The sequence below is a fragment of the Urtica dioica genome, chromosome 7 (genome assembly GCF_054948205.1).
Source record: "Urtica dioica subsp. dioica isolate 48M chromosome 7, U.dioica_male_clone48M_v1_H2, whole genome shotgun sequence".
Classification (NCBI taxonomy): Eukaryota; Viridiplantae; Streptophyta; class Magnoliopsida; order Rosales; family Urticaceae; genus Urtica; species Urtica dioica.
In genome coordinates, this window is record NC_142762.1 from 41,533,493 (window position 1) to 41,554,693 (window position 21,201).

General features: G+C 41.1%; 4 protein-coding genes and 1 pseudogene across 4 annotated transcripts; 3 read left to right on the plus strand and 2 right to left on the minus strand.

Moving 5' to 3' along the window:
- Positions 1-1,334: 1,334 nt before the first annotated feature.
- Positions 1,335-3,549, plus strand: LOC149391662 (zinc finger CCCH domain-containing protein 18-like). The gene is made up of 5 exons (XM_089621013.1): positions 1,335-1,644; positions 1,737-2,012; positions 2,124-2,184; positions 2,278-2,735; positions 2,859-3,549. Exons 1-5 carry the CDS (start codon positions 1,513-1,515, stop codon positions 3,417-3,419), a joined length of 1,488 nt encoding a protein of 495 aa, XP_089477139.1. The 5' UTR covers positions 1,335-1,512; the 3' UTR covers positions 3,420-3,549.
- A 6,980-nt stretch (positions 3,550-10,529) lies between these two features.
- Positions 10,530-11,932, plus strand: LOC149391663 (eukaryotic translation initiation factor 3 subunit F-like). The gene is made up of 4 exons (XM_089618667.1): positions 10,530-11,144; positions 11,231-11,352; positions 11,442-11,555; positions 11,657-11,932. Exons 1-4 carry the CDS (start codon positions 10,622-10,624, stop codon positions 11,744-11,746), a joined length of 849 nt encoding a protein of 282 aa, XP_089474793.1. The 5' UTR covers positions 10,530-10,621; the 3' UTR covers positions 11,747-11,932.
- Positions 11,933-12,815: 883 nt separating this feature from the next.
- Positions 12,816-16,598, minus strand: LOC149391664 (Chaperone DnaJ-domain superfamily protein). The gene is made up of 10 exons (XM_089618666.1): positions 16,360-16,598; positions 15,704-16,240; positions 15,260-15,492; positions 14,961-15,148; positions 14,730-14,880; positions 14,523-14,620; positions 14,087-14,152; positions 13,870-13,959; positions 13,291-13,467; positions 12,816-13,206 (listed from the first exon to the last, which is right to left on the minus strand). The coding sequence occupies exons 2-10, from the start codon at positions 16,210-16,212 to the stop codon at positions 13,168-13,170; spliced, it is 1,551 nt and encodes a 516-aa protein (XP_089474792.1). The 5' UTR covers positions 16,213-16,240; positions 16,360-16,598; the 3' UTR covers positions 12,816-13,167.
- A 621-nt stretch (positions 16,599-17,219) lies between these two features.
- LOC149391665 (putative receptor-like protein kinase At1g11050 pseudogene) lies at positions 17,220-19,247 on the plus strand (annotated as a pseudogene).
- A 195-nt stretch (positions 19,248-19,442) lies between these two features.
- LOC149391666 (keratinocyte-associated-like protein) lies at positions 19,443-21,161 on the minus strand. The gene is made up of 5 exons (XM_089620368.1): positions 21,014-21,161; positions 20,454-20,619; positions 20,239-20,290; positions 19,896-19,962; positions 19,443-19,786 (listed from the first exon to the last, which is right to left on the minus strand). Exons 2-5 carry the CDS (start codon positions 20,607-20,609, stop codon positions 19,696-19,698), a joined length of 366 nt encoding a protein of 121 aa, XP_089476494.1. The 5' UTR covers positions 20,610-20,619; positions 21,014-21,161; the 3' UTR covers positions 19,443-19,695.
- Positions 21,162-21,201: the final 40 nt, after the last annotated feature.

A 21,201-nucleotide genomic window follows, 5' to 3' on the forward strand; every position in this document is an offset into this window, starting at 1 on the left:
TGGCACGGGCACCAGCGCCTCCGGCGAGCATGAAATCGTTGAGGCTCTTGAATGAGTAATTTAGCATCAAACGTGTTTAAATCAAGGATCGAAATACCGTTACCGTTACCGTTCCGAGCCTTCGAATTTACTGGTAACCGCCCGTACCGTAAAGGAATACCGGGGGAAGCGAGAAAAAAAAAGGAAACCGGTACCGTTGAACTTACCGTTACCTTAGAGGAATACCGTCAAATACCGGTATTTACCGAGGGGAATTCAGAAAATAAATATACAAAAAAATATACAAAGTACGTAGGATAAAACAAGTCACAAAATTTCTTCATAAATCAATAAACAAGTTCATCATAACCTTAATCATCACTAACTAATCACAAAATTATCAAATAATTCGGATTAAATCCAAAAAAATTACAAACATCAACACAAAATTTCTAAAATTAAAAACAAGTCACAAATTTATTCATAAATCAATAAACAAGTTCATCATAACCTTAATCATCACTAACTAATCACAAAATTATCAAATAATTCGGATTAAATCCAAAAAAATTACAAACATCAACACAAAATTTCTAAAATTAAAAACAAGTCACAAAATATCTTCATAAATCAATAAACCACTTCATCATAACCTTAATCATCACTAAATAATCAAAAAATTACCAAATAATTCGGATTAATTACAAAAAATTAGAATCATGAACACAAACCTTAAATCAACACTACATTTAAGTTCACAACTATCAATTTATACTTAATCTTCAAAAATTATCAAGAAATTTCAAGTTTTAAACTCAAAATCATCAAAAAATAAAATTTGGCCGGGAAGTGGACCGGGAAACGGGTTACCGGCGGGATCTGGGAAGATTTGGTCTTCGTCGCGTCGGGAAATGGGCGGGACGGCGGGATCCGGTCGGAAACCGGTCGGAAAGCTGGCAAAAATGGTCTGGGTCGCGACGGTTTTCCCGGAACCACCGGAAAGTTCCGGTTTTGGTGGTTCCGGTGCCGGGGAGCTCCAAAAAGGGGGAACCGGACCGGTTCCCGTCCGGTTCCCCCGGTTTTTAAATCCTTGGTTTAAATCATAGTCTCGTTGATTTTGGTCAAAAATATCAAAATGAGTAATAAATCTGTCCAAATCTCAACCCCAATTAGTTTTCAACTGCAACTTAACGAAAGAACCCAAAAATTAAAGAATAAACCAGCCCATGACACTTGTAAACGGTAACGGATGGAAGGACAAAGTTGCAAAAAAAAAAAAAAAATAGAGGCTTTGGGTTGATACCGTTAAAAGTAAATACTATTTATTTATAGTGTCCCCCAATTTGATGATGGCGGCAGAGGAGGAGAGGGCTGTGGAGACGGAGCTCAACACTTTTAAACGGAGAAAAGGACAAATTTGCTAATAAAATAGACGTTTTGGGTTGAAATCGTTAACACTACAAACTTTAAGAACTGCGAATTGAGAGAGAATATGATTTAAAAGATATTGGGGGGCAGAAATACAATTTGACGATGGCGGAGGAGGAAGAGGAGGAGAGGGCTGTGGAGACGGAGCTGGAGCTCCAATTGCATGACCAGAGAGACTCTCTCGCTTCTCTCACCCAAGCTCTCCTCTCTGACCCTTCCAACTCCGAGCTTCTCTCGGTAACAAATCTCAAATCCTCGTTCCCTGAAAACTGGAAATTTAAGAAGATCTTCTTCTATTTAGCATTTCATGGCGTGTGTGTGCGAATTAGGTTTCGGAGGAGGTGGCTGAGGCAATCAAGGAGGCTGAGGAAGGGCTTTTCCAACTGAAGCGTGCTCGTCTGCTTCGAGAAATCGATTCGAAGCTCGCTGCTAAGGATTTCGGCGCGGAAGCTTCTGGTGATCCGAGCAATGTGGAGTTCGTGGTTGGAGCAAAGTGCAGATTCCGACACAGCGATGGTCGTTGGCATAACGCTCAAGTCCTCTCGCTCTCTGGCTCTGATTCTGCGAAGATCTCCTTTCTCACTCCAACCTCCCAAAATATGCTGGTAATTAAACCCTAAATTAACAGAGGACACAAACTTCCTTTTCATTTGGATTATGATTGGCTTTTCGTGAGAAACTGCAATGTAAATATTTAAATGAATAAAACATTGTAGATGTGCAAGTTTTACCTTCAGGAACGATGTAGATATGGTACTAGTTGCCGGTCATTTCATGGTATGTAATAGTCTTTTATACGCTTGACTGATTGATTGACATTCAGATTTTCAGCATAGATTTTCTGTAACATTAAGATTATGGCTACCACAGGAATTGACGTCCCAATATCGTCACTGAAAAAATACATCCCGACCGTGTGGGACGAATCGCTGGTCGGGTCTAGTGTTTTGGCGGTAACCGATGATGCCAAAGGCGGTCTCTGGAGGGAAGCCGAGCTCGAGTCTTGGGACGATGCACTGGGCCGAGCCAGAGTCGTTTTCAGAGACGATGGAAGCTCTGCAAGCCTTGTGGCAGAAGCCGTAACACTGTCTGAGTACACCGGCGAAACGACTGACGATGAAGAAGGAAGCGATTCCTACGAATCCTGCTCCGGCGACTCCGACGACGAAGAGGGCTCGCTGGGTCTTGGGTTCTCGGCCCTCCCGAGAGGCATTCAGAAGGAAACGGCCATATTCGCCAAATGGGAAAACCACACTCGAGGCATAGCCTCGCAGATGATGGCAAACATGGGTTATCGTGCCGGGATGGGATTGGGTGCTTCTGGGCAGGTATATGTGAATTTTAACATTTCTTTCTTAACCCAAAACTAAATAAAAAAAAAACTGAGTTTAAAATTTTTAAGATCAAATGATGAAAAAATGTTTAACTGAAAGCTCACCTTTATGGACCAGGGCATGGTTGATCCAATACCCGTCAGAGTCCTTCCAGCCAAACAATCCCTCGATCACGCCGTCGAGTCCCGAGCCGGGGAACTGAGCGAAGAGGGCCGAGAAGGAAAGAAGAAGAGGCAGAGCAGAGGTGGGAAGCGAAAACGGGATAAGAAATTTGCAGTGCTGGCTCGTGCACGTAAAGAGAAAGTGGACGAGGAAACCGCTCCTGACGTTTTCAGTATCATCAACCGCCAGCTGGTGAGGCACGATGAGGCACGAAATGGGGCGTCGGGTACGAAGAAGCAGAAGCAGAAGCAGCGAGACGGGGAGTCCGTGGAGGGCGAGAGAGTGGACCGACGGAGCTTGGTGGCTTCTAATCACGAGATAAAGGGTCTGAGGACAAAGGTCGAGAGGCTCGAGGAGATGGCAAAGAGAAACAGAGGAGAGAAGGTGGTTTTCGAGGCGGCCATGAGGAAGTTGGGCGAGACCAGGACAGCCTTGGCCAACGCCGAGGCCGCTCATGCCTCTGCGTCTAACCAGGTTTCGAGCAGGGAAAAGGAGAAAAAATGGTTGAAGTTTTGAAATCCCTCTTTTATAACTTGTGTTGTTTCAAGCTTAATATATTCAAAACATTTAGATTTCCTCGTGGACCTTTTATAATTTATAGGGAAAAATACAATAATTTATAAATTAAGGGCTATTTTGTTATCAAGTACCATGTACCAGTCCCGTTAAAAAAATACCTTTAACTCGGTCTTTTCAAATGGGTCGAGTTACGGGTAATACTTATTGGGTAGCGCGGATGTGAAATTTCAATACTCCGTTAACCCGATTCACAAAGAAAAAGTAAAAATAAATGAATTTAAGGGCTCTTTAGAAATATAATTATATGAAAATTCAAATTTTGCCATATAACAAACTTTTGGTAAATTTTAAGTATTTAAATAGTCACGAGATCTTATTAACAAAGTCAAAAAGACATTAATCGTTGTAAATAGTCGTTAATAATTATAAATAAACCGACATAAATGAAATGTTATAAACCAAACAATAACACATCAATGTAATATTTTTTAAAGGTGACACTACCATAATGGTTATTTATTTAAAATTTACAAAATGTTGACTATTTATCAAACAAAAATTTGTTACAATTAGTCATTCCTTTAGTTTCTTTTGAGATTCTAACCAAAATTTCATTATATTAAAAAAATAGTTCAGCAGGTCCGCAGTAAATTAATCTAGTTAATTAATTTAATGCTGGTTGGTGGACTGTTTTTTTTTAATAAAATGAAATTTGGGCTACTTTTCAAAAAAGAGAGTGAATTATTGAGCTTTTGGTCTAATTTTCTCCAAATTTCGGTGGCTTAATTACTTATAAATTTGTAAAATTAATCACTCAAAAAGTTTAAATATTAATTAAGAACTACAATTGAGTCCAATTAAGTCAGTAACTCAATAATACGTTCTCTTTTTTATAAAATAGCACAAGTTTTATTTTATTAAAAAAAAATAGTCTATCAGCCCGTTAATTTAATTTATTGCGGGATAGTGGACTATTTTTTAAATAAAATGAAACTTGACCTAGAATTTTAAAATGAGCCAGTGAAATGGCTAATTGCAACAATTTCCTGTAAATATAATTTAAAGTGAACACTAAAACAAATTAAAATGTATAGTTACAAAACAAACAATTTAAAAGGTTGGAAGGTATCTAATTTCTAAATAAATAAAAGGGTAATTTAGCAAAATAGTCAACTCAAACGTTGAGAATTGCTAAATAGCCAATGTTTTGTAAATAATAGGTAAATAGCCATTTGGATGACGTGGACCAATCAGATTATTTTTTAATTTCGGAGATTGTCCTTTTAGATTTGAATCCATAAATTATTTGAATTTTGAATTGTTCAGGATTCTCAGAAATTGAATTTTGAATTGTTTCAGAATTACCTAAATTAAGTGTGAACATAATTTGAGGTTTAATTTCGTTTCCTTATATGTAGCAATTGAAATTTATGTGGGTGTTTTATTGTTATTTTGTTTCCTTATATATTAGACGTTATTTATTTCTTATTTACTGAATCCGAGTATACATTCTTTCCTTATTAGATATAACAATTTTTGGACTTTACATATTCTGCAGTAAATACATGTAAATAATCTCCTAAATGCATGTAAATACATGTAAATAATCTCGTTATTTGTTTCAGAATTCCCTAAATTAAGTGTGAACATACTTTGGGGTTTAATTTCGTTTCCTTATATGTAGCAACTGAAATTTACGTGAGTGTTTTATTGTTATTTTGTTTCTTTATATATTAGACGTTATTTATTTATTATTTACTAAATCCGAGTATACATTATTTCCTTATTAGATATAACAATTTTTGGACTTTACATATTCTGCAGTAAATACATGTAAATAATCGATTGGGCGGGAATAAATTTGGGCATTTTAGTAAACTTAGATGTGTAATTAAAATCTGCTGGCTATTTACCTAATATTTACAAAACCTTGGCTATTTAGCAATTCTCAACGTTTGAGTTAGCTATTTTGCTAATTATTTGTAAATAAAAATTATAACGGGTCGGATAATAAATTTCATGTATCCGTACTTATTTAAATGTTAACGGGTATTAATTGGTAATCCGTTTCGCACCTGTATTATCTGACCCGTTTAGACCGGAAGAAATTATTTAGAAGAAACCGAGCGTTATAGTACACATATATAATTTTGCCTGCCGATCTCAAAGAGATACTAGAAACCATTACAAATTAAAGTTCTTTGTTAACTTTTTGAAGAAAAAAACAGCAAGAACCAGTGGTATACTGACGAGTTTCTCATTATTGTTAGGCTATTTTATTGTTAGGCACAAGCATGAATAGATGACGTTCCACGTAGCTAGCATGTAAACTTCAATGGCAATGAACAAACAAACAAATAAATAATTGCACGTCAAACATCATAGGTTATTCTTAACGATAATTCCGTCACTGTAACAGTCAAAGTGTACCAGTGAATCATGGATCAAAAAGAAGCAGTGGTCCGAGTCTCATAATAAAGTCGGTGACGAGGACATGACATTGTGCGAGGCAAGCAATCACGAAGGGCAGGCCGTACAACGTGTGTATCTACCAACCATCGATGGAAAATGGCAGTGATCAGTAATTTATGAGCGGCGTGGTGGACAAGCATATCCAAGTGTATCGAAAATTGTAACCGATAAAACCGTGGTGGATTTGTAAGCCAGACAAAATGATCTCCTGCTTATAAATGGATGAACTGATCAGTTTGGACCAGAAATTAAGTAACAAGAAGGAATGAAGATGAATATGGCGATGAAGATGATGGTGGGAGTGGCGATAGTGGGAATGTTAATGGGAGCGGGGAGTTGTGGGCGCGGCTACGCGTTCACTCCCAATCAGCGGTGCAGAGTGGCGACGGATTATTGCACGCTGTTTCAAGGCAAAATATGCTGTCATGGTCTGTATTGTGATGGTGAGGGGATTGGTGGCACTTGTTAGCCCATACCTGGCTGTTTCCCACACAAGGCCATGGCTGCAACCTCCTCACCCAAGACTGTTGCTACCCCCAACCACTGCTCTTCATACGATGGAAAGGGAAGGTGTGTGCCCAACAGTCTCGTTGCCCACCCAATATTACCTATGTAATGTGATGCAATGAGCTAGCTAGGATTCCATATAATAATAAGAAATAAGTGTGGGATCTATCTACCCATGCTAGTAATTCATTATTAGAATTAATTGCATAAATGCCCCCTGTATTATAGACCTTGTTACAATGCGCCCCTTATAATATAAAATCGACCAATTCACCCCTTAATATCAGTTTTTGTGCATTTTTCGTCCTTCTGTGTATTTTGAGCTCACTCCGTCAGTTAAATACACGCATGTTTGTCACGTGACAAATAAAGTTTGAGATTCTTGACTTTTATAATAAAAAAATTAAAAATTAAATGAAAAAATTAATAAATGAACATAAATTCTATTCATTCATCTCTCTCTCTCTCTCATCTTCTTCCTCGTGAGAGCTCTGAATCTCCTCCAATCTCACCCTGAGCGCCGAGACCTCTTCGTCTCTCCGGTCGATCTCTTCCTGCAGCTTGTCCGCGACCGTGCCGAGAGTCCGAAGCTTGCTCTGATTCTCCTCGACCTGAGCTTCAAACACGACCCCATCGAGGACCCAAGGCCTGACTCGTAGAGCCTCTTGAACTCTGAGAGCCTCTGGAGATGGGAGACCAAAGCTCGATCGGCGGACTTTACGCTCTCCTCGTTTAGAGGCACGTGGGAGGTCTGAAGCTGGAGGTACGAGGCTTCGAATTTCGAGACCGTCGCGAAGATCGACGAAGCTAGGGTTTGTACCAATTCAGGGTTCATCGACCGCGATCCCGCGCCCGAGCAAGAAATCTATCGACCTCTGGACCACGAGCTGACTCAGCACCGTGATCTGCGGCATCTTCTCGAGCTGTCCGGGTCCATCTTCAGCTTCAGGATCTGCGCTCTCTCTCTCTCTCTCTCTCTCTCTCTCTCTCTCGCGAGCACCGATGCTCCCTGGATCTGCGCTCTCTCTCTCTCTCTCTCGCGAGCACCGATGCTCCCTGGATCTGCGCTCTCTCTCTCTCTCTCTCTCTCTCTCTCTCTCTCTCTCTCTCTCTCTCTCTCTCTCTCTCTCTCTCTCTCTCTCTCTACGCTCGAAGAAACATTACAAGACATGGAAGCCGAAGAAGACTTGGGCTTCAGATGTCTCTGTACAGAACAATATTTGGAAAGTGCCCCCAAGTGTTCGACGAAATGACCAAACCCAATTGTTGTTCGCTTCGTGTTTCTTGATGCTTGCAGAGGCGAGTCGAGAATCGATGGTTCTGTATTTCGATGCTTGCAAGATCACGTGTACAGAGCACTATTTGGAAAATGCCCCCAAGTGTTCGACGAAGATGGTTATGTATTCTGATTGATTTTAAATTGTTTTTCTTTTCATTTTTATTTCATTATAATTTGACCATAACACCTTTATACTGACCAACATCAACATGTGACAAACACGTGATCTTGTCTCTAACGGTGTAACTTTGAATTCAAACAGAAGGAGTGTAATGAAACAAATTATGATATTGAGGGGATAACATCGAGTTTTTATATTACAGGGGGCAGATTGTCACAACTGCTGTAATTCAGGGGGCATTTTTGTCATTAATTCTCATAATTATTATGCTATCTACTTATTATGTGTAATCCCTCCGTGTGAGGGTAGTGTGTGCCGTTTTACTTTCTTTTCTTTGTCTTTTAGTGTGTGAAAGAGAATTAAACGATCAGAGTTATTTATATTGGTACGATATTTGATTGTTCCTGCTGCTACCATGGGATGGGACTCATCTTTTGTATCATGCACAAACTCTAAATAAAATAAAATATCTGTTCGTTTTACATTTTCTGATGATGTTGGTTGAGTCTTTATTCTTCAACTTATTTAGAGTGCAGACCACATTTATCTCTCTTCGAGTGCGATTTAGTGTTTGTAAATAGCCATAAATTCTTGCTCCGGTATCCGATTCTTGCAAATAAATACGCAGAAAGTTAAGAGAAAGCTCTATCCACTGGTGGGAAGAGTTCATCCATAATGTTTGATAGAGAATCTCAAAATTATGCAGAATAGGACTCCGTGTTTCTTGTTCTGCTTTAACTTGTTTGAAAAGTTTTCGAATCACTTCAGAATTGCTCTGTAACGTCACGTGATACGCTACTAACCTCCTTAACACCCAATAGACCTCTCAAACCTGTAAATCACTCAAAAACACATCAAACACACTAAAAGTCACTCGAGAACGCGTGAAATCTAGTCCGGAAAATAGGTGTTTAACAAGTATAAAACGTGCTTAACAATAACCCCAAATTCTGACGTTTGGAGGCTGGTACTGATTGGGAAAATGGCCCTCAGGGTGGTTTAGTGGCGGATTGTGGACTCGAGTGGTGTCCTGGGGGGTTATTTGGGTGTGTTTGTTATAACATGCTTTGTCACTGAACAAAGGTGTCGACACATAATCAGAGTTTGAGTCACTTTCCTCAGGTTTTAGCGTTTTTTGGTTGCCTTCTTTGCTACAACAAGTCAACAACCTTTATATTCTTCTTCCCCGAGGGCAAGGGTGAGATCTGCATTTGGGAGGCTTTTGCGTTTGCGGCTTCTTCACCACTATCGGCAGTGCTTCAGGATGAATCGGCACATGACCAACTCTAGGACTCCTCCGCAAGGGTGACGGCTTCTCTTGGGAGGATTTTTTGGGGCTCAATTTTTGTGTTTAAAGTTCACGGTGATTTCCTTCATTTTGAGTGTTTTATGGTTCGCTAAAGGTACAAGAAGAATGAGAGAAGAAGAAGACGGGAGTTGGCATGCGGTTTTGGGAGGTTGCTCTCTCTCTCTCTCTCTCTCTCTCTCTCTCTCTCTCTCTCTCTCTCTGGAGCAAAAAATAAAAGAGATGGAAATAAAGATTTGTATAACTCAAATTCAAATAGAAAGGTAATTTTTATAGTAAAAATAAAATTGGTTTATTTTACTTAGATTATGTCCATTTTCATATTCTAAATAACTATAATATATATATATATAGTTATATATATATACACGGTTTAGCTTTTAGAAAAAGCTAAAATCAGGCATAATCAAGTTAAAAATAGATATTTTTTTGCTAGGAATATATATAGTTGAGTTAAGACTATGGCATCGAAAAGTCGATTTCGTATGAGCCAGTCCAAGTACATGCAATAAAACTATTTAAAAATAGTATTATTGATTTGTACTTTGATAATAATTGTTGATGTTTGATTTCGTCCTCTATTCACACATAATCGTTCATCCCAAATCGGAAGCAATTTGGCCCGAGCCCATGAAATTAGTCTATTATTAAGGCCACGTGGTGGATGTTGCATACACTCAGCCCGAGGTCATGAAGAATGATCGAATTGGCCGAGTTGCCATTGGCAAAGGTCAACTCGATCCGTATTTGTGAGCTCACGTTAACGAAAGTCAGCTCGCTCAGCAAACTTAACCGATTTCCTGAAGACCCGGACAACGCCCATTATCTACATTTCGAATCCTTCCACCGTTCATCTCAAATCGGGTCAAAGAAGACACGTGGCCCTCAAGATACCAACGTAGCTCGGATCCAACGTGCAACGTGCCCTAGAAGATCGGAGCTCGCCAATTGCCTCCTACAATTATAAATACGTAATTATGGAGTATACTTACGCATGTTACATCTTACCCCTATTATTGTCGTGTTATTGAGCCCATGTCTTTAAGCGAACAATCCTTTGTTCATCATATCGAATATTTAATAGAAGGTCCCGAGCCATTTTTGTCCATTTTATTTTCTTTGCCTTTTAAATTCATTATTTCAAAATAGGGTTTAATCTCGTTACGAAATTTTGAAGCTTATCTCTATAAACCTATAACAACTAATTTTCATCACAAATAGTCGATCGAGAGTGATTTTTCATAATAATAATAGACTTTTATGCCATTTTTATGTAAAAAAGCGTTTTAAAAAAATGTTTTTATCTTAGGATGTTTGAATAAAATTTTGGGATTTTCTTGAAATTAGAATGAGTCATAAACGTCCATTTGTCTAAACTCAAACAATTGAGCCCAAAACGACTTTAAGTCCAATAATACGACACCAGACTCAACTTCGAACCTCTAAAAAAAAAAAAAAAATCCAAACCCTAGGAAGGAAGAACCCGTTGCAGAGAGAAGAGAGAGACGTCGACGATGACTACGGCGAGCGAATTGACGGTTGTTCAGGTCGGCTCGGGTCCTCAAGTATCGGCTCGGGTCCATCCAGTGGTGATATTCAACATCTGCGACAGCTTCGTGCGGCGGCCGGACGGAGCGGAGCGGGTGATCGGAACTCTGCTCGGAAGCGTCCTCCCCGACGGAACTGTCGACATCCGAAACTCCTACGCCGTACCTCACAACGAGTTTTCGGCTCAAGTGGCCGTGGACATCGAGTACCACCACAACATGCTCGTCTCTCACCTCAAAGTCAACCCTAAGGAAGTCATCGTCGGTTGGTATTCCACCGGAACCGCTCTCTCCGGCGGAACCGCCCTGATCCACGACTTCTACTCCCGAGAGGTCTCCAATCCCGTCCACGTCACCGTCGTCACCGTGGGTGTTCCCTCTGTCCGCGCCTTCGTCTCCGCTACGCTCTCGCTCTCCGATCGCCAACTCGCCGCGCACTTTCACCAGATTCCGGTCGATCTCTCCATGGTTGAGGCTCAGAGGATCGGATGTAAGTCTCGCCGATTTATTCATCACTCTGTTGATTGAATCGCTGCTTGATCGTATTATATTATATCTGTTTGGATGAATTATCAGTTGATATTCTGAAGAAAACTGGACTGGACAAAATACCTTCCGACCTGGAAGCGATGGAAGCGACCACGGAGAGGCTCTTGGCGCTCATCAACGACGTTTACAGATACGTGGACAACGTTGCGGTCCGTGATTCTTGACAGCCTCGGTTCTTCTTCTTGCGATTTGGTTTGGTTTATGACGATGATCTCACATTGTGTTTGGATGGTTTCAGGAAGGCAATATCGCCCCCGATAACGCCATAGCGAGGTTCATCTCCGACACTCTGTCGTCCGTTCCCAAGCTGTCGCCGCCGGACTTCGACAAGCTCGTCAACGACACTCTTCAGGCCAGTGAACCTTGCTTTTACATTATAATAATAATATAAGAATCCCATTTTCATTATAGTTGTGATGAGATGTTGAATATGGTGTATGTGTGTATGTGCAGGATAATTTGCTGTTGCTGTACTTGTCTAGTATCACCAGGACACAGCTTATTTTAGCAGAGAAATTGAACACCGCTGCTCAGATTCTGTAATTCTTTTTTATCTCTCACCGATGTTCAAGGTGTTTTTTCTTCTTTTTCGGCCAATCACATTATGATTTTTTTTTGCAGAAATTAGTTATGTACTTGTTGAATTTAATTTGGCTGTCTACCTCTCACTGTACACACAAGAAAATGATTCTCCAGTAGAAATTAGAGTTCATTAGTTATTTGCTAGAACAGTTTTTATTGAGAAAAAAACTGAAATATCTCTGTAGCAGTTGGGTTTTCGTGATTGAAGTCATGCAACAAGAAGCAATAGATTGTTGGATTCTGAAATATCTGTTGAGCATGTGTGGTTGTTATTTGGTAGACAGTAATAGAGAGTGAGTTTGGACTAAACACTATAACCTCATTACTCAATCAAAACAAAATGCTTAAAGAGAGAGGTGTGATAATAGGAGAAAACTTGAACAATACAGACAGAGGTGTTTGATAATTTATTCATGAGGCTTTAGTTTTGCTAGATGTTTGATTTCTCATTGAACAATATACTCGGAGTTTCTCTAATGTAAATTTTGGGTTCGACGAGTAAACAAATAGAAAACAAAACATTGTTAGAAGCTTTGTCCAGTCGCGAAGCAATCTTTGAGCTTCAACGAATTTTGTTCTAGAGAAGATATATCAAATCTCTACGGTTCTCATTCTTATTGTCTTGTGAGCGTGTTTGGATCTCTGTAGGTGATCAAAGGGCAGGTTGATGGATTCTTACCGTTATGAAATAATGTAGTTAATTACAGTTAGAACTAGCAGAATTCGACATCGTGGACAAATAAGAAAGGACATTCGTATCAAACATACCTAAGAAATGCGTATCGATAGATTGGTTGTAATCTTTCATTATCACAAATTTGAAAGGCTCAAGGAAAGCCTGAAAGAGAGTAATGTAGTTCACAATACCAGCAGTGGTGAGTCCTTAGCCATCTTACAAGGCATTACAAATGCTTTAGCAGAGGGGCTGAGAAGACTAAGATGGAAAGACAGAATACGATTTATATTGTTAATTTGTTGTGAATAGTTTATAACAAATTATGGATTATGCATGCAGCATGGACGAAAAAACTAAATGTAAACAACAAACGTGTAGATTAATGTTACACCAAAAACAATAATATAATTCATATCCGAACTGATACACCCCCGCTCTCAAAAGTTAAAAAAGATAAAAGAAATAAATCTCTGTATTGCAACATCAATCAGACGGAATGATTTGTATGTGCACCAATATGTAATAATAATAATAATAATAACAATAACTTGGGCCCAGTCGTATTCCCACAGTAGAATTTTCTATATAAAGCAAAACTGCAGTGCTGGGCGATCGATTTGTAAATATTGATATCTCCGGAATTGCCCAAAACCTTCGGAAATTGTCTGAACTTGGAACTATGAACCGAATTGATGATTATTTGTGGCTAGCGAAGCTCTTCCTTGTTGAACTTGTTCCAAGCTTCCTGTTTTGTTTTTATAGTGATCAAATTGGAGGCAGCAGAATGGAAATAATAGCAAGACTAGTGATGATGACGATCCATTATTACCTGAAGGATATCGAAAACCTTCTCTGCCGTGTACTTTTGTTGAATAGTTGCTCCTTTCTGTTGGACTTTGTCGGGGTGGACATACAAAGCGGCCTTCCTGTACACTTTCTTCACCGAACCCGAAGTTATGAGATCCGTCAATGAAACTGCCTCCCACCCACACTCAGGCCAAAGCACCTACCAAAAATACATCCAAGTTTTAAGTTACTGGCATGCAAGTAAGATGATGAAAATCTTGATTATTTATAGGGTTCTACTTCTATAGTTATGAGATCCGTCAATGAAACTGCCTCCCCACTGATTCTATTAACAACAATTAATTGATAAATTTTCCCAAATGATTCCCACCCATTGACAAAGGGCATGATTTATTTGGGCAATATTGTCAATTAACTGTTGTTAATAGAATCAGAGGCTAATTAGCTATAATTAACTAAACGTTGACGGTATAGCAAACAATAAGTTTGAAGAGGCTTAATTCCTTATAAATTTCTTATTTATAGTTATGCTCTAAAACACACAAAAAGGTGTGTGTGTGTGTGTGTGGGTATAAATATATAAATACGAAGTAGAGCGCACATATTGCAAGGATGACAGCAATGCACGCATGTTGCCTTCTTTCCCTGCAGCCCATTGTTTGATGTCGGCTTCCAAAACCTCAGCAACTCTCTGCAAGTGCAGTTAGAATGAATGATCAACGCAGTAACAACAGAAGAAACAAATAATAATAAGCCTAATATAGCAGACAATCTTTTAATGGCCTCCTTAATTTGTGACTAGCCAGCTAAGTACTTACACGCTTCTCTTCCTGCTCTTGCTGGGATTTGAAGTCTCGCTCATTCATATCTGATACTGCTTTATCCTGAATAATAAACAGTACAGCATTATCGTAAAAGTCATGCGCAAAATCAAAAGAAAATAAGTTTCACACATATCACGTTGCACTTGAAGCATCAAGCTGATTCAATAGCTAAGCAACTAATTTATAATGGTCTTTTTCTTGCTTCTGAAAAACACAAGACAAACATAGCTGAATCAAGATTAAAAGGTATAGGAAGAAGGCGACTGACGAATTACACAAAAAATTAAAAGTTATGAAAAATACAATGCAATCTTATCATTTCATGCCCTAAAAGAGTATGTCACCACATCCATAATAACCCTAATAAATAAGCTAGGAAATCGTTAATTTGCCCACAGAAGTCTAACGGAAACACAAGACAACTACATACCACACGTTCTTTGGTTTTCTGAAAACGGGCGTATCTGGCATTTCTTCTTTCTCTACTTTCTCCTTCAAATTCTTGAAATTCTCCACAACTTTCGTTCCCTTGAATTAGAACGAAAACAAATAAAGAAAATGAGGAGGAGGGTAAAAATATGTGCCCCAAGACGAAAATTTGTATTTTTGCAAAGATCCAAATTCACTACTAAATTACCCCCAAACATCGAAGTAAGGTCACCGAAAATTCCACTAGCGGATGAAGACTTCTTTATGTTGGATGAGCTCCCAGAAGACGTCTTTGGAGGCACGCGTGGTTGGGTCCCCGTGGGCCCTTTGTTATTATTCAAAGCGTCAAATATGGGATCCTGAAATAATATTCAAATATGTATATAAAACACGTTCCGATAATGTTGTGAAAGCATCGCATCTTTATTTATGCCCTCACCGAAGTCGTAGTCCTTGATCTCGGAGCACTGCTTGATCGATGGGCCACACCAAAAATGGATTCCAGGTCATCTCCGCCTTGTCGTTCCACGCCCGAACGAGAATTCGAGCGGCCGTTGAAATTATTTTGCACCCTGCCCATGGCAAAGTCCTCGAGCTCGTCTATCGGAGACGCTGCCGAGCTCTTGGCTGCATAAAGGAACGGCACTAATGAGTGAATCTGAAAACATTCAATTAAACACTTTTTTTTTTACTATAGCAAGAGTAAACGTGAAACAGAGATCGGAGATTATAACGTACCTTTATCTCCCTTTGGAATGTGCATTGACTTTGGAGGAGATTTCAGTCGCGGGGGCTTCGAACCGCCAGAAATGTTGACCTTGCTGATCCTCTCCAGCGGGTCCAGTAGTGAATCCGAGGAAGCATAACCGTCTCTTGAAGTTGATGTTGATTCGAGAACAATAAAAGGATCGTCTGATGAAGCGAAAGTGGATTTAGTTGATTGTCGAGGGCGATGATCTACGTCTGCATTTCTTTTGAACAGCATTCCGACTATAAGTTATAATAACATTAGTTTCACATGAAGCTATGCCCTTTTTTCTACGCTTCTATGGTCTACAACAAACTTCTAGGCTGTCAAATTATTAGTCTTTAAAGCCAGAGGAACTCGAACTAACATTGTCATTCATTCGACAAAACTACACTCAGTAAGGAACCTAAAATTTTCAGACTATAAATACACACCTGGTGTTTGAAGCATTGCCAGCACCGAATCCGGATATCAGATCATCGGCGCTGAAAGAAGGCGATTTGCTGTTGGTGCTTCTCGGTTTCGTGGTTGCTGTGACAAAATCGCCCAACAAGTCGTCGATCGGAGCACTCTGCTTCGGAGCTGAATCGAACGACCCGAATATATCATCTATCTTCGGCCCATTATTTGCAGAGCTCGAGCTATTCACACCCGGCATCACGCCAAAAATGTCGTCATTGTCGTAGTTAACGCTCGAATTGGAGCCCGAGAAGAACGAATCATAATCGAAAGACGAATCGCCGCCGGAGCCCACTTGCGTCGTCGAATTGGAGTTCATGGCCGCGCCGAACATAAGATGGCCATCGGAAATTCCACCATTGTAGTAGGGTTTCGTCTGCGAGTTGTTGTTGTTTATCGTGGTCCTCTTCAAGGCGGCCATTGGAGCAGCTTTTCCTTGCGGCTTAATCCCGAAACTCGAAGTCAGCACGCCAAACTCGTCCATGTCCGATCAAATTGGTGAAGGAATTGAGCTGATCAACGAAGTCCGAAGGGAAACCGATTGCAATTTTGTGCAAAACCAAACGTCGATTTAGTTATAATTCACAATATCAATGAAAAGATCCCAAAAAAAATAAACTTTAGGGCTTACTCGTCAAAGGTCGACTATTCCCGCGAAAATCAATAAATTCAGATCAGAACAAATTAGGGACGATCGGACGGAGTATCGGATTGTGGCTGGGAAACCAGAAATCGGCAGGAACGATCGGCAAGGACGAAGAAGGCGACGATTTTGCTTCTGATTGATATCTATCTTTCAAATTAGTGGCAGAGCAGAACATATGGGGATCCATTTTCATTGCCTTTAATTATTATTTGGTTTTGTCGGTGACCATCATCATGATACAATACAACTGTTATTTACTTTATTTATTTATTTATTTGGTGATAATAATTTTACCTTCCAACTGTTACCGTTAACCATTATGATAACACCAATTTATGTAAAAAAAACAAAAAACAAAAAATTTGCAATGTGCACTAATTTGCTAATTGTACCTAACCATAGTATTTTTTTTTCGTTTTTTTTGGATCGTTTTAAATATAATCCCTGGTGATATTATTATACATATTTCATAAAGTCCTATGATGGAGATACAATTATTTGCATATTATGTTCACCACATGTGCTAGCCAGTTGCCTAGTGAAGAATAAATTAATGCGAGTCCTTGACATCATTGCAAGTTGCTTTTTTTCTCTATTTTTCTTTAGACAACAGGACAATAACTGTTAGGTTCATTTGCGCTTTGGCCTAAAGTTTTTGAAAAGGAACCCCACTGATTTAGTTGGGTGGCAAAATTAACCGAGTGGCAAAGCCGAACGTACGTGAGGTCCCAGAGCGTGATCGTTTGAAATTAGCATGATATATACTTGTATTTGATAATATAATACTTTGACGTAAATGGTGTTAATTTAATGATGATTTTACATATTTGACTCTTGACCACTACCTAACCAACATAGAAGTTTCAGTTCATTCACGCCAAACTACAATTTTTTTACTCCATTTGACCCGCCAACCAAAGTTGATGATCACCACTCAAATCTCTCGCAAATATAAGAACACAAAAAGAATACACACACGTACTATAAGCAACAAACTGAATAGAGAAGAAGAAGATGATGATGATGATAGCTCTCATACTCTCTGTGTTACTCGTATCTCAAATATCATCAGCCACGTCATCGTCGTGTCCGATAGACCTGAGCTACGTGGAGACCTTCCCATGGGACAGCTCTCTGTGCCGAGAGCCGGTGCGGAGAGAAGAAGAGTGTTGCCAGACCCTTCTGAGCCTCTTCGGAATCGGAATGGCCAAACACCTGAGAGACACTTCCCATTTTCAGCTCCCCGACGCGGAAGCCTCGTCGTCGTGCCTCTCGGGCCTCCAGGCCCGCCTCTCGGCCCAATCCCTCGGCCCGTCCCTCGTCCGCCGCTGCTTCCCCGACCCGGCGGGCCCATCGGGCTGCGCCGGGATCTTCACGGAGCGCGACTGGGCCCGGAAAGTGGGGCCCGCCTCAGAGGCGATGATGAGGGACTCGTGCGGCGGCGATCTCATGGGCCTCGCGCGATGCGGGGCTTGTGTGGACGCCGGGATGAAGGTCTACTCGAGGCTCAAAGGGTTGGACCCGAACGGGACGGAATGCTTTCATTTCGCTGTTCTTTACGCGGCCGGGGTCGCCAACGAGCTCGGCCCGGCCCACGAGAGCACCGCCTCCTGCGTTCTCGGCCTGCCCTTGTCCCGAAAAGGGTCCCGAGATACGAGCCGGGTGGTCTTTCGGAGGGTTCTTTTCGGTTGCTTCGGGGGGTTTATCGGCGTTGCCTTGGCCGTCGTTTCGTTAGTCTTCTACCGGAGATGGGAGGGGAAGAGGCGGCGAGACGCTCTCGACGAGGAGTTCGTCGGCGGGTTTAGGCCCGGGTCGGGGACGAGGTGGTTTCGTCTTTCCGAGCTGGACCGGGCCACGGACGGATTCTCGAGGGAAAACCTGATCGGGCGAGGCTCGTACGGGGTCGTGCACCGGGGCACGCTCAGGGACGGGACGGTTGTCGCGGTGAAGCGGCTCGTCGATGACTCCGACTCGGGATCGAAGGGCGACCGGGAGTTTCGCAACGAGGTCGAGCTCATAGGCAAGATTCGCCACCGGAATCTTCTCTCGCTCCGAGGATGCTGCGTCGGAGGGCGCCAGAGATACCTCGTCTACGACTTCATGGCCAACGGGAGCGTCCGCGACCATTTTTCGGGGAAAACCCGCCTCAACTGGCCCCAGAGGAAGAGCATCATCGTAGACGTGGCGAAGGGTCTAGCGTACTTGCACCGCGGGGTCAAGCCGGGGATCTACCACCGGGACATCAAGGCCGCGAACATCATGTTGGACTCGGAGATGAGAGCGAAGCTCGGGGATTTCGGGCTGGCCAGGCAGAGCGAGGAAGAAGGGCGGTCCCACCTCACGACCCGGGTGGCGGGGACCCACGGGTATCTCGCCCCGGAGTACGCTCTCTACGGGAAGCTGACGGAGAAGAGCGACGTGTACAGCTTCGGGATCGTGATTCTCGAGATCATGAGCGGAAAGAAGGCGCTAGAAGCAACGGGCCAATCCATGGTCTTTATAGCCGACTGGGCTTGGTCGACCGCGAGATCGGGCCACACCAAAGAGGTCATCGACGAGGCGGTCAGGGAAGATGGGCCGAGAGCTGTGATGGAGAGGTTCGTGCTCGTCGGGATTCTGTGTTCACATGTGATGGTGGCTCTCAGACCGACTGCCTCGGAGGCTCTGAAGATGTTGGAGGGCGATATCGACATTCCCGGGTTGCCAGACCGGCCATTGCCGCTCGGTCACGAGTCTTTCCTTTCGTCTTTCAGTCACCAAACTGGATAATAAATTATTTTTTCATGAAATGTCATCAAGGAAAAGAGCACGTGAAAACGTTTTTGGCTGCTGCTTAATTTTGACCAGCATTGATCTGTTTGATAGCACAAACCAACCTTGACTTCAATTTTTTTTTTTTTTTTTTTTTTTGTCTCATAAGCCAGAGACCAATATTGTTTTTCTACTGACAGATTTAGGTTATAGAACAAACATCCAAAATACAGAAATAATTTTACTAGTTCTACAGTAATGCAAATGTAAAATTGGAGTTCAACTACCAGTAGCAATTAGATTAGCTTTCTCGTGCGTAACGTTAAACTCGCTCTATTATATTATGGTGCTTCAAAACCAATTGTTCAGAAACTGCACTAGAATCTTTTTTGTAATTTTTATACCGTAGCGAAATAATAATAGTAATAACTGAACAGCATCTTGAAAATTGGTCCTATCATCGATAAATCTCTAACACATCTCAAAATGGTACGTCTAAGGTGTGCAAAACTACTGAAATGCCGCGTAAGATCACATCTAGTAATTCCAAACAACAATAGTATCCCTTAGTTAGTGCCTTTTCGATTTTGACTCGTTTTTGGAAAGTGCCATCCCCGAAAGCTTGTTGACCTCGTACAGTAACACAGTCGAAAACAAGAAACTGCATATCGAAAACGAAATGGTAAGCAGTTATTACCTTTAAAGCTCAAACCAAACAATGCCTAAGATTCTCTTCACCATTTAAAAAATCGTGATTTAGTAAACCTTACCAAGTTGTGATACAAACTCGATGAACCGTGCTAGCAGCGATAAGAGCTATAACTTCAGCTATGATAACTGCAATTAAAACGAATTGAAATATTAAAATAAATTAATAAATAAATAAAAAGATCCTAGCTTTAATCCTTATGCCAACAGATAGACAATGCTCCATAGAAAGATCTTCTTCAAACAAATTCTCGAGGGTTTCAAGGCATATAAACGCACATCGTTGTAGAGTTCTTGAATCGGAAAAATATAAATGGTAGAACGAACAACAAGACCCAACTCCTCAGTCATCGCTGTTTAACATAAAATAAGAAAGATATAAATAAACCAAAGAAGCAGACTCACCAGCACCCCAACCAGTCTTCATACCAGAACTCTCCTGGAAATTGCCAATAAACTGCAACAACAAAAAAAACACACAAGAAGCTAAAATTATAAAACACTACATCCCAGCCATTCTTCTGATCTACACTCTCTCAGTCCCTTGTTCTAATCTACATTATGACCAAATAGAAACGAAGACGAATGAGCAGTGAATGTGAATCGTAGAGTGTACTTACGGTCAGTGCGAGAAGGAATAGGAGAGAGCTAACAAAACCCCCGAAAATGGTGAACAACTCCGTCGATGCCAACTTCCCTCTGTACATTTCTTGTAGAGAGAGAGTGACTGTGAACAGAAGAGCGGAATATAGCATCGAACTCCCCGGCCCCGCCATGGATATTTTCCTACCCATTTAATTACCAAAAAAAAAAAAAATGTCACACTAGAGAAGAATTAAGAGCGTTTGTAACTTTTTTTTTCCCAAGTTAAGTTGTGGATTCCAGATAAATCAACAATGAGAGAGTGCACATAATCTCCAAATCCGCTAGTCCAAAGAACAGGGAGTGTACCGAATCCGAGTCTATTCGCTAAAGATCAAAAGCCTAAAGAAAAAAAAAATCCGGAAAATTAAAGCTAAATGCACTGTTCAGAAACGATCCCCTGTGAATTGAGCGAAATCAACCCGATTTACTGGTCGAATTCGGTCGACTTTCTTTTCCAAATGTTCCAGGGAATTCGAGCACTTGATATGGGAAAGCAAACAGAAAAACAACGAGAGCTGGGAAATGGAATACTTACGAGCTTCTCAGATCCTGGGAACAACGCCAAAAAAGAGTCACGCGCGGTCTTAGATCCACCACTTTCTCTCACAACGCGAGCCAAATTGATGGGTCTTTTTTGCGAGGATCATATAATATAAATGCTCGTCAAAGACGATGGTCGATCGTCCAAGGTAGACCCACCGTCACATCTGTTGTCGTTTCTCA

Coding starts and splice junctions, on each gene's coding strand:
- LOC149391662 (XM_089621013.1), top strand. CDS start 1,513: ATGGCGGAGGAGGAAGAGGAGGAGAGGGCTGTGGAGACGGAGCTGGAG. Junction 1,645..1,736: donor CCAACTCCGAGCTTCTCTCG/GTAACAAATCTC, acceptor TGTGCGAATTAG/GTTTCGGAGGAGGTGGCTGA. Junction 2,185..2,277: donor TAGTTGCCGGTCATTTCATG/GTATGTAATAGT, acceptor TGGCTACCACAG/GAATTGACGTCCCAATATCG.
- LOC149391663 (XM_089618667.1), top strand. CDS start 10,622: ATGACTACGGCGAGCGAATTGACGGTTGTTCAGGTCGGCTCGGGTCCT. Junction 11,145..11,230: donor TGAGGCTCAGAGGATCGGAT/GTAAGTCTCGCC, acceptor ATGAATTATCAG/TTGATATTCTGAAGAAAACT. Junction 11,556..11,656: donor TCGTCAACGACACTCTTCAG/GCCAGTGAACCT, acceptor GTGTATGTGCAG/GATAATTTGCTGTTGCTGTA.
- LOC149391666 (XM_089620368.1), bottom strand. CDS start 20,609: ATGGCGGGGCCGGGGAGTTCGATGCTATATTCCGCTCTTCTGTTCACA. Junction 19,963..20,238: donor GAAGACTGGTTGGGGTGCTG/GTGAGTCTGCTT, acceptor TTTTAATTGCAG/TTATCATAGCTGAAGTTATA. Junction 19,787..19,895: donor CGAGTTTGTATCACAACTTG/GTAAGGTTTACT, acceptor TTCGATATGCAG/TTTCTTGTTTTCGACTGTGT.
- LOC149391664 (XM_089618666.1), bottom strand. CDS start 16,212: ATGGACGAGTTTGGCGTGCTGACTTCGAGTTTCGGGATTAAGCCGCAA. Junction 14,881..14,960: donor GATCAAGGACTACGACTTCG/GTGAGGGCATAA, acceptor ATATTATTTCAG/GATCCCATATTTGACGCTTT. Junction 14,621..14,729: donor CCTTACTTCGATGTTTGGGG/GTAATTTAGTAG, acceptor TTCTAATTCAAG/GGAACGAAAGTTGTGGAGAA.